Here is an 11326-nt window from a genome sequence, read left to right on the forward strand (position 1 = left end):
CCAGACAGAGGCAGGTTCATGGCTTCGCCAAAGCCCAGGCTCAAAGCTCCGTCCACCCTCTGGCCCAGAACCTCAACGCTTTGCTGCTGGCGCGCACCACCGCCAGTCTCCATCAGCTGCTTCACCTGCCCCATGGCCAGTGCCATGCCAGTGCCCAGATCCTGTCGAAGTTAGAAGTAGGTTAGAATAGCTTAGAATATTTCCCCTTGGGTTCTCGTCGCCTAACCTGTGGTCGAGCGGCAGTGCAGGCCACCAACAGCCACCAACCAGCCAGCAACAGAGTCAGACGGAGTGTCATCATAATGGATTCGATTCAGCAATGGAAATGGAAGCTGCTTTGAGGCCAGCGGTATATTTAAGCATGTTTTGCGAACAACAAATCCAACTAGCGCGCGAGGTGGGAATCGGTATCTCTTAATTACTCGGTTGCATCGCTGATGCAGCTTCCTCTTCGAAGTATTTCCTGTTCGGATTCGTAGATTCAGATAAATGTAGTGCAGATATCATGGCACAATGGCCGTCGTTCACTCTTGTGTTGCATGTGAGGCAATTATTTCGCTTAGGGCGAAAAAAGATAGGTGTTTCATTAACGAAATAACCAATTTACGTACACCCCGACCTCTGTTGGAGTACATTCCCCCAATAAGATCATATTCCCATGTATTCTACAAAACTTTATTCAGTCAAAAGCAACCAGATTAGATGCTATGCATCCATGGAGAATACTTCGTTGGCGGCATTGGGCTCGCGTCCATCGCTGAAGAAATTCTTGAGCTCCTCGAAATATGTGCGGACTGAATCCACTATCGACTGCCAGGCATTGCTGATACCCTGCTCGAAGTCCCGAGCAGCATTGCTGATTTGCCTGTCCAGCCGCGACTCGTCCGGGTACAACAGATGGGGCCGCACATCGTCGTACTCGTTGGAGTAGTCCATGTCGAGCTCATCTACTGCCGCCCGTTCACCATTGGCCGCAACCAGCACGAATATCAGAGTAAGCGCGTAGATGAGTGCGGAAGTCATTTGGCCAACTGTTGAATTATAGTCGCTCAATACCCGCTTTTGTACTGAGATAAGCGTGCAGATTGTAGATTGACCTCTGATCAGGCGCTCCACGTTAATGTTCAAATGCTTCTCATGCTTTGGGCCGGAAGTGGAAAGCGTGACCCATGTCCCATGGTATCCGATAATATCATGGTAGTGTCATGCCATGAATTACCCGATTCCCTCCCTCCCTGGAGCTGCTCATGATTTCCACTTAGATCTGGTTTCCATTTACTTTTATTAGACTTATATGCAAGACGAAAAAAAAAAACACTTTTGGTGGGGTTCCCACCTAGTTGCCACCGGCACTGGCTGCTCCTGCCGCACTGGATATCTTTTGACGCATCTGCTGCACCACATCCGTTACGTTGTCCACAAGGGAGAGCCACATGACTTTGAGGCGGTCGCCGAGGGTCGCCGCTGCCTGCTGCTGTCCGCCGCCAGCTCCCTCCGAGGGCATCTGTCGTCTCCTTCGAAGGAGCTTCTTCTTGGTGCTCTTCTTGGTGATTTTCTTGAGAGTAATGCGAGATCTGGAGGCGTTGTTGGCGGCTCGCTTGCGGGCCCGTTTCTTGCGCGCCTCCACCTCATCGTCGCCGGCAGCTTCGGTGGTCATTGACATTTTCCAGTGACAGGGCGCGCGCTTGATCCGCTTGGTCCGGCGTAAGCTCCGTCTTTTCCTCCGTCTCCTTCGCTCTTCGGACTCGGAGGAGTCGCCGCCTGAAGGCTGCCGCATGGCATCCCCAAAGCCCGCGGCCGTCTTCGAGTGCACGGTCATTAAGGGATTATCGAAGTTCAAGTCCCGATTGATGGCAGCTCCTCCCTGCACGGCCTCGGCTATATTGGCGGCCACGTTCATGGCGCCCAGCGCCAAATTATCGAAGGGGCTCTGCGGTCGACCCCAAGCCAGACCCAGACCCAGTCCGACGAGCAATCCAATCACCTGAGACCTCATCTCTCCACTGTGACAACTCCACGGTCCACTCCCTGCTTTTAAGGCGGCTGGCATCGCGTGAGCAATACGATTGGGATACGAGATCTCAGTAGGCTTCCGATTAACGGTTCCAGGTACATAAAGCTGTCAGGGGCTCATTGGGGTATCCATTTGACATCTAACATCTGATTTAGTTTCATTTGTTCGCTTCGTCAGTGCGTATCGGTTCGGTGTAGTTGTAATTTTTGCTCTCAAAATATAATTTTTTAGATTTTAGATTTTGAATTTGAAACATTTGAACTGGCCACCAATTAGGTCGTTCCTTCGGCAACAATCCGCATATCTGCACTTCAGTTGTTCAGCAGTGGGATCCTTTCATCAGCGAAAAATGAGATCACACAAAGCCCGTGCACAAAGCCATGGCGAGAGACTGGTAAGACTTCTTTAGGTCTCAATGCGTTAGGATAGAGGTGAACATCGCGGCTCACTGTGCTCAGTTCTTTCAAAGACACTTCTAACTCGTCTCCCATTTCTCCCTTTCTTTCTTTCGCTTTCTCTTTCAACAGCGAAATCCTACTCCATTCCCTGGCTTTTCGGCAGCAGGACCTCAATATTCGTCTGTGTATCAGCAGCAGGCTCCAGGACGCGTGCCAGCTGGGCGTGGGGGCAAGCTCAAGACATCTGCTGTATCCACTCCCCAGCAGCAGCATCAGCTGCTGCAACAGCAGCAACAACTTCAGGCCCAGCAGCTGCTGCAGCAACAGCAGCAACTTCTTGCACAGCCTGGAGTGGCAGCTCCCGACGTGGCTGCCGCAGGACAGCGCGCCCCCGTGCCCACCTATGCTGACCAGATGCAGGCTGCCTTCATTGACTACCAGCGCCAGCGAGTGGAGTTTGAGCAGCAGCAACAACAGCTGCTCCAGAAGCTCTACCACTTCTATCCGGACATGTCGATCGGACAGCCCCAAGCCCCTGGCCAGGGCCAGTCCCAGTCCCAGGCCCTGCCACAGACCCAACCAGATGCCGCAGGAGCCGCTGGATCGCGTTTCGTCTATCGTCGTCCGCAGTTCGGCTCCAACGGTCTGCAGCAGCAGGCTGGGCGTTTCTCCGTCAGCCAGGGAGGTGCTCAAGGACAGGGCGTTCGTGCCGCCTACTCAGCGGGCGACATCTACTCAGGATCAGGAGGAGGCCGAGGTGTTGTCCCTCCCGGCTCGGGTGGCGACTTCTACTCGACCCAGCAGCACATGGGCTTCCTGCAGCAGCAGCAGCAGGACGTGCTGCGCGAACAACAACAGCAGTTTGCCAGCAGCCAACTGGCCCCAACAACCACCCAGAGCTACGGAATGGCCGTCCCAATGTCCTCCGTACTAGGTTCTCCATCGTTCCAGCCTTCGTCGGACGTTTCCCACGTGAGCTTCAGCAGTGGCAATCTTAACTACAATTTCTAGTCAGCAGGAGCAGGAGGAGCGACAGGATCCGCCTCTCTCTTAAGTTTTTTTTTCATCCTATTAAGGCTCTATTTTTTGTTAAAATTCAAAGTGAACAAGTGCAAAAATGGTTAGAAGTTATGAAATCAGAAATCTCTGTTTACGAGGGGTCGGATCTCTGGTTGGGGTCTCTGCTCAGAGAGAATAGGAGTCACGAATGAGGGTTGGAGCGCGTGTCGTATGTGTGATTTTATCGATCTCTGAATGACACGGAACGAGAACATCGCCGCACGATATTGTGGACTATCATCTGCCACCACGAAGCATCATCGAACTCTCGCTCTTCCCCCGTTCTCATCACCAATCTCCACCACCAACTTCTGCCCACCTTCGATGGATGGGTGGCTGGGTTACTGTGTGGCTTGGGGATGAAAACAGATTGCTTGTTCCCATTGAGAGTGGCTGTAGAGTTTATAATCGCATTGGAGCTTCAATGGTCCCATTTATCAGCTCACCACCACAATTTGGTATCTGGTGTGGGAAAGCGGAAGGTGGCTCTATTAATAGATACAATATCTATGGAAATGCATGGCAAAGCAAAGCCTTTTCTGCTGCCGGCTTTGGTGATGGTGGGGGTGGGAGGCAGTGAAAGAATTCAAAGGATACAATGGATGGCAATCGCCTTGGGTACCCCCAGAGGGATGTCAAGGACTGGACATATAAAGACCTCTCGTAGAGGGATTGGTTTGCATCATTCGAGTGTTTGCCACATGTGTATCTGAGAGAAGCCACTATCTGCATTTAAATCTGCATCGAATTTTTGTCGGGTACCCCAGGCCACACCCCAGGGAGCATTATGCATTCGGTTTATGCAATCCCTGCACACTCGCTGACCAACAGGTGGGTGAACGAAGGATGTGGCTTCCAGAGTTGCATCTCCCTCATCACCATGAATGGCATTAGCGAAACGTCCTTGAGGATTCCTCTGGCCACCTGCTACCAAGGACGGCATCGCTCTGGGCGCATCTGCGCTCTGCATCTGCCAATGTAAACTGTAAGTCGAAGCGAACGCCAAGAAATACTGCTGCCAAGAAACAGCTGAAGGAACAGTGGGACCCAGAGCCAAAAACACGACAATTGCATTATAAAAGTAGAGGGGAAAAGGACGAGGGAAAAAATAAACCCGCTGACAAAGCCACGCGAACAACATAAATAGGGATGGATACAAAGGACGACTGACCTGGCCGACCATAAGGCGACCCAAGGCAAGAAATAATACAAATATTGAAGTCTTGTTCACCCTGGATGGTAACATTTGAAAGTAATTCAATTAGAGGTCCGCAATCCCTTCGTCGGATGAATATTAATTGGAAAAACCCATCGCCATTTGGCACAGAATGAGAGTGAGAGCCTGAAAGCCAGACACTGATTTTCCCAGCTCTCCCCTCGACTTATTTGCATGGAAAATTCCCATTTTGGTGTCGACCGATGTGTCGACAAACGGACAGACAACAACAAATTGAAGAGGAAACGGAGCCGAAAAAAGAAAACAAAATGGAAATGGAAAACTAGCCGAATGGGACGCAAAGCAAATACAGTTACAAAATAGACCCACGTGTGTGCAGACATGTGTGAGTGATTGTATCTGTGCATCTGTATGTGGGATGTATGCGTAGGACCGCATCCTGTTCATTTCCCCAAACGAGAGGAGAAGGCCAGGATAATGGACAATGGCAGAAGGGGCTTGAGCAAATAGTGCCACCACCATGACGGCCGTTGCATGCCTCTGGACTCTACTGCTTGCCCCCGGCTTAAGGCAGCAACAAGCTTGCAACTGCCTCTTCAACTTCAGCATCAATCGCAGAGCCAAAAATATGAGCTCCCCTTTCGACGAAGCCCAGCTTCGTTATTAGCGGGATAATTAGAAAAACTTTCCCCTAAATGGAACAGAAGGAGCCTGCAACTTCTCGAGTCAGTTGCAGATTCCTCAAGGACCCTCCCTCTCGTAGGCCAGCAAATTAAAAACCAACACAGTGGGCCTAAACCTGATAAAACAGGAATTATGTTAAGAACAGATTGGAAACAGACCCCAAAACAAGGAAGCAGCAATGCATCGATGGAAATGTTGCGCCACTTCCAACAAGGATAATGTAAAATTAGTTGAAGAAGAAAGTAGTACATCAAATAGTACGTAAAGTAGGAGCTAGATGGGTATTGTCGGCTTAAAGTGATGAGCATTGTATTTTACGATTATTAATGTGGTAGAATAGTCCAATGGGGAGTCCTTGGAGTCGAAGTGCGAACAGACTTCGACTCAAACCAAGTGACATTTTGAATGCCATAGAAGTGCTCCTCCAACCTCCTCCTACCCTCCTGCGCCTGCGGGTATTTTGAGCAAAGACCAAAATAAACGGATGGGATATCGACTTTGGGCCATATGCGAGTGACGTAAATGGGTTTTTGGGCTTTTAAGGGCCCTTGCACTTTGCACTTTTCATTTCGGGGGCTTAAAATCCGCAAAAGATGTATATGTATGGGAATGGACGGATGTGGATGGACAGTGCGTCTTGCAGCTGTAAGTGCTTGAATTCAAACTGGAGTGCAGTCGATGCTTCTGACTGTCATGGAGCCCACTGTACGTGTACGAGTACATATGTCCAGAGTTTATCCAGAGTTATGTATGTTCAAGGGCTCGCGGGGGATGCGATGTCGTGTTTTGAGCCATAAAGTATCCGTTGATCAACTGGGGCGTGGCGAATAAATCTCAGAACAGCTCCCCAAAATAGAGGGACGATATATGCAAGGTCTGTATCATATATCATATAACGACAGGTCGACATACCACACCCGAACGCATATAGAGGGAGTCGTCAGTAACAATGGGTTTATTTTTTCCACTTTCATTTCGTTTCAGTTTACAAAATAAGTTTAAATACAACGTAAATTCAACCGCGATAAAAAAAAACACATACAGTATACAGGGCAGCATTGGGGGGGTGTTTGGAGTTGGAGATGGGGTCCTTTCCCCGTAGAGCTTAAGCCCTGGAGCTAAAAACAACATAATAATAATAATAAAAAACGCGGAGCGTGCCAGGAACCAGGGACCAGGGATCCCCTCTCTCAGAGGATTGCGGCGTACTTTTCGGTGAAAATCGGCAACGTTGCATCGTGTCACAGTCACAGTTCACTTGGGTCGGTCACTGTTCCCCATTCTTCCGCACTTTTCACTGGCTCACTGCCGTTCTGCGGTGCACAAATCGAGTTTTAATTAAGTCGAGTTACACCAAGGCATTATTTACAGCCGTACTGGAAGAGTGGAACAGCGGGACCCCGAGTCGTAGTTGGAGCCGGATCCGGCGACACGCTCTGAGTATTATTGTTCCTATTATTATTATTATTATTATTAGCCTGCGCCAGGGACAGGGACAGAGACAAGGACGGGGCGACAGATGGATCCGTTGGTTCGTTAGTTGCATGCTTTTCTGGATGGACGAATGCATGTCCGGGCGGAGGGAGCAGAAGCAGGAGCTGGAACTGGAGCTTATGGTGACAATGGTGGGGGTACTGGGACTGGTACTGGTACAGGTACAGGTTCAGGGTGCAGGTCACGGAGAAACCTTCCTAGTAGCCGTAGTGAATGCCGTGTCCGGAGACCGATGTGTGTACCAGGGCGGGTGCGGCAACGGCGGCTCTGGGAGGGACAGAGAGAGAAAGAGAGAAGAAGAGAGATGAGCGTGCGATTATATTTGTCCATCTGTCCGAGAATGGTGTAGGTTCTAGGGGGGCGCTATTAATAACGACTCCGTAATTTCTCATTACTCACTTCAACACTGGGCCACCCAGGTGCGTAGCATAGGCGGGTGCAGCGTAGGCAGGTGCAGCGTACGCAGCGGGGGCGTAGCCGTGTCCAATAATGCCAGGAGCTATATACGGGGAACAGGATCAAAATATGGTGACAGAACGTTAGCATAAATACACTCAAAGAGGGGAAAAACAGAGTAAAAATATATGGAAATATATAGCTACAGAGAACAGAGAAAGAAGGAGAGGGAGAGGGAGAGGGAAAGAGAAAAGAAGAGAGAAATGCGGAGTAAGAGTTAAGCAGGAGCTTGCCCAAATTAGCATCGGGCCAGAGAGTCCTTTCTCTGCTTGGACAATACTGTCCTGTCCTCCTGCTTTGGGGTTGTCCACGGCAACCGCAAGAACCGGAGTCCAGGTTCATTTCCACACACATTTCACAGCTGTCCTCGGAGTGTGGTACCTAAGCAATCAACCGACAAGATAACATCAATCAAGTGGCGCACACACACAGACACAGGAGACTCGCCCATGGCTTACACTTGGACATTCCGAATCTGCCGGGACACCATGCAGACGAGTGCATTTTTTTGGCAGTGAAAGGCGGCCACTAGGAGACTTTGACTCCAAACTGGTGTTTGACGGCTGACGGCTTTAAAGAAGTGGGCCAGCGAGGACCCCGGACAATTGGGCAATGAATGATTGATTACATGGCCGAGCTTTGGGCCTCCTGTCAGTCCCTCCCAGTGCCTCGCGCCGCACATGCCCTATCTGTTTCTAGCAAGACAAATCGATAGCTGACGGACAAAAACAGTTTATCCTGTGTCTTGTTTGTGTGTGGAACGGTGGCGGGCAGCTGAATCGATTGACTCCTCCAATAGCGAGTTGACTGTCATGCAAGAGGGGGGAGTCGCATCCCTGTTGCCTGTCATGCCTGTCAAGCGATAAAGCCTTTGATCAAATCGATCGCTGGGATGATTTTTGTCGATCATTTTCGACTTTTGTTTCTTTTGAGTATTCTCTACGTGGGTGCTCTATAACATTATTTCATCCCACTCATCGCCTGTTGTCCAGTGGAGCAAAATTTTCGCTTAGTATTTTCTTCGCGCCCCTAGAGTTTGTTTTTGCCAAGTGCACTTGGCGGAGAGGCGAAAACACAATAAATTTCCGCAGTACAGTCCGGCAGAAGATAACTTTTCTCTGTCCCATTTCCCCCATATCCCCATTGCATTATCGATAGCTACCCCCGATGGGTGCATGGCAGCATGGCGGCTGTGGCATTTTAGAGTCGAAAACTTTTTGTAAAATTAGTTGAACATCGCTCACAAATTACTACGGAAGCAGTGACAGTGCGGAGAGAGTGCAGCGGAGGGTGCGGAAGTTAGCGGGGGATTGGTGAAGGGGCAACATCAGCATCCGGGCTTGCACCTACCGTAGGCTGGAGTGGCGGCATACTTCACAACTTGAGCGGGAGCGGCGGCAACCTGAGCGTAGCCATGCGACAGGGCCGGACCGGAGCTATATCCGCCATACCCATAGCCGAGACCTGCGCCCAGGCCCAGGTGTCCGATGTGTCCATAGTGTCCCACTGCCACTCCCGAGAGCTGCAGGGCCGGGGCCGTGGCTGCATAATGGCCGCCACCGTACTGAGGGCCGTAGTGGCCGCCGTAGGCCACGGTTGGGGCGGCGGCATAGCCGTGACTCGCGTAGGCCAGGCCCTGGATCTGGGCAGGGGCCGTGTGCCCCACTCCCAAGGCGTACGAGGCGCCAATAGCGGGGGCGGCGATGGCGTGAGTCGCGGGAGCTAGATTCGGTTTGGGGTTAACATTAAACTACGTGCACTAGGGGGATGGAGTGGATCGTGTGGTGCTTGGTGCTTGGTGCTTGGTGCTCGTTATTTGGTACTTGACGGACAATATCCTTGACAGGATGAGGCTTACCTGCATAATGGGCCGCTGGGGCCAAGCCAGCGTCGTTGCTGATGCTCGAACGCTGAACATGTGACTGAGAGTGGGCCGTCTGCACCTGGCTGGCGTAGTCCGATTGTGAGGACTGGCCGTAGTGTCCCTTCACCGTGTGCTCCTGTGTGTTGCCCACGGAGGCGTGGTCTACGCTGGGGGCGCTGATCGAGTAGGCGGCGGGTCCGCCGGGCTTGGCCTGGGCGCAGGCGATCGCCATTGCGGCCACACAGAGAATAACCTGGAATGGAGTGAAAGCCATGAAAGCCAATGAACGAAAGAACTTGCTTTTCCATATTTTTCAGGGGAAAAGAGTCCTGTGTTTATTTTGGGAGCAGCAGCAGCAGCGCAGCAGGAAATTGCAGACGAGTAAACTTTTAATTAAGTTTTGTAAAGTAGTTGAGTAGAACAAGAAGACAAGAAGAAAGATATGGATAGACGGATGCGGGGTGGCATGACCTTGAAGGAGGGGACTGAGATGTCTCTGACTGTGTCGAAGGACCCACAAAGACTGCCTCTAGTATCAGTTAGAGGCAGTTATTGCATTGGGAGACAGGATGTAATTGGTGCAAGATACCAAACAGAACTATAAATAAACAAAGAACTGGCTCTCACTGGCTGTACTCTCTGGGTATTCCAAGTAATAGTAAAGCATTCTTATTACATATGTACATTGAATAGCATTAGAGTACTTTTAGCACCATGTGGGCAGCACTGGGCAGCACTTGTGAATTGGAGCTGTGGAAAGTGCTTAATGCCTGCGCCATTCATTAATTGTATAAAAATAAACAACTTTTCATAAAGTTGAAGGGAATGGGATGGGAGGCTTGGATGACCTGCTATATTCTATATTTATCTTGACTTATTTGTCACTCTGGACTTAGGACTTCACTCCTCCACTTCTGTTGAACGCATTCAGGACGTGGGCGAGAGAATGCCCTTTGGGATGCCATGGAACTGCGCTCTAAGCTGTGCCCACAGCCTACTCTGCATGCTGGCTGTGCACCTGCTCTGGCAGTGGACAGCCAGGTCAGGTTTGGCCTGACCTGACCTTGGCCCGGAGAGTCGCACTCGTAATTAGCTGCGTCTATCATGCGTTCTAGCACTGGCACTGGCTCTGGTTCTGGCTTTGGGTGTCGTTCTCGTTATCGTGTACCAGTGGGTTGCCTTGGCCACCAATTTTAATGGAAATTGAAATAGAAATGCAATTGCATTGCAAGTGAGGTCGGGAAAAGGAAGATTGCAGGCAACTGCGAGGGAACTGCCAGAGAACAAAGGAGTGTAGCAGATGCCAGATGGTAAATGCCAGGTTTGCATGAAACAATCCGTTTCACTAGAGCTCCTTCCTGTCCGCTGCAGCAGCAAGTCAAACGTTGTTATCCTGTCGTGGAGGATCCAAGCAAAAGCCACAAAGGTAAAGTGTACTGCCAGTTCTGCGAATCTGGCATGATAACTCGCTGTGGCTGACGACATTGGGGCCTCCTTTCCGCCGGAGATAAGTGTCGGAAACTGGAGAGGACTGGAGCCAAAGATGTAACATTTGAAAGGATAACAACTGCTGGTGCTGATGCTGCAACGGATCGGTGGCTGTATCTCCTAAGCTCCTTTGTCATGTCCCCGTACCAATGGGATCCTTTGAAGGCAACTTAAATACTGCTTGCCACAAACACACTTGCACACACTTGCCACACGCACCTTGAAAGCCATTTTGAGCTTGTTAAACGTCCAATAAAGAGTGGCAAAAAAATACGTTTCAATCGGTTTTATTTGGATTGCAACTGCGGTCTGGGCTGCGTCTCGGCAACTGTTTCGGTTCGCCGTTCTTTGGGCCTATTTATACGAATTTGAGTGATGGAAAAGCCCCCTCACTCTGCTCTCGAAATATGGTGCAACACGGGCAATCAGTGGTGGTGGTGGTGGCGGCTGCAGTCAAGAGAACGGGTTTGCCCCGCAGTTGGCAAAGCAGGCAGCAGGCCAAGACAGAGCACACAACTCAGGCGCGGCCGGGGTATACGTACACAGTCTTCTGCAGCCCCTACAACCCCTACAGCCGCTGCAGTTCGATCGCCTTTCGATTTAATCGAAATCACTTCACATCATCGATTGTTTAATTGGAAATTTGTCCGAAGTTGTCCAAACGGCAGTGTTTCTGGTGTGTCTTGTGGCGA

General features: G+C 50.6%; 4 protein-coding genes across 5 annotated transcripts; 1 reads left to right on the forward strand and 3 right to left on the reverse strand.

Annotated features, from left to right (window-relative positions):
- Positions 1 to 674: 674 nt before the first annotated feature.
- On the reverse strand, positions 675 to 1081 carry LOC108159096. Its single transcript, XM_033398527.1, has one exon. It carries the CDS (start codon positions 1021 to 1023, stop codon positions 706 to 708), a length of 318 nt encoding a protein of 105 aa, XP_033254418.1. The 5' UTR covers positions 1024 to 1081; the 3' UTR covers positions 675 to 705.
- Positions 1082 to 1265: 184 nt separating this feature from the next.
- On the reverse strand, positions 1266 to 2020 carry LOC108165146. The gene has a single exon (XM_017301214.2). The coding sequence runs from the start codon at positions 1994 to 1996 to the stop codon at positions 1337 to 1339; it is 660 nt and encodes a 219-aa protein (XP_017156703.1). The 5' UTR covers positions 1997 to 2020; the 3' UTR covers positions 1266 to 1336.
- Positions 2021 to 2168: 148 nt separating this feature from the next.
- On the forward strand, positions 2169 to 3549 carry LOC108165145 (transcription factor kayak). Its single transcript, XM_017301213.2, has 2 exons — positions 2169 to 2408; positions 2542 to 3549. Exons 1-2 carry the CDS (start codon positions 2364 to 2366, stop codon positions 3421 to 3423), a joined length of 927 nt encoding a protein of 308 aa, XP_017156702.1. The 5' UTR covers positions 2169 to 2363; the 3' UTR covers positions 3424 to 3549.
- Positions 3550 to 6272: 2723 nt separating this feature from the next.
- LOC108165470 (cuticle protein 21.3) lies at positions 6273 to 10952 on the reverse strand. Of its 2 annotated transcripts, XM_017301524.2 has the most exons (5): positions 10854 to 10952; positions 9141 to 9399; positions 8633 to 9004; positions 7226 to 7325; positions 6273 to 7093 (listed from the first exon to the last, which is right to left on the reverse strand). In XM_017301524.2, exons 1-5 carry the CDS (start codon positions 10863 to 10865, stop codon positions 7024 to 7026), a joined length of 813 nt encoding a protein of 270 aa, XP_017157013.1. In that variant the 5' UTR covers positions 10866 to 10952; the 3' UTR covers positions 6273 to 7023. The 2 variants fall into 2 exon arrangements, with proteins under 2 accessions (XP_017157013.1, XP_017157020.1); XM_017301531.2 differs by lacking the exon at positions 8633 to 9004.
- Between the last annotated feature and the right edge of the window lie 374 nt (positions 10953 to 11326).

Source organism: Drosophila miranda, chromosome XL, assembly GCF_003369915.1.
Source record: "Drosophila miranda strain MSH22 chromosome XL, D.miranda_PacBio2.1, whole genome shotgun sequence".
NCBI classification, from domain to species: domain Eukaryota; kingdom Metazoa; phylum Arthropoda; class Insecta; order Diptera; family Drosophilidae; genus Drosophila; species Drosophila miranda.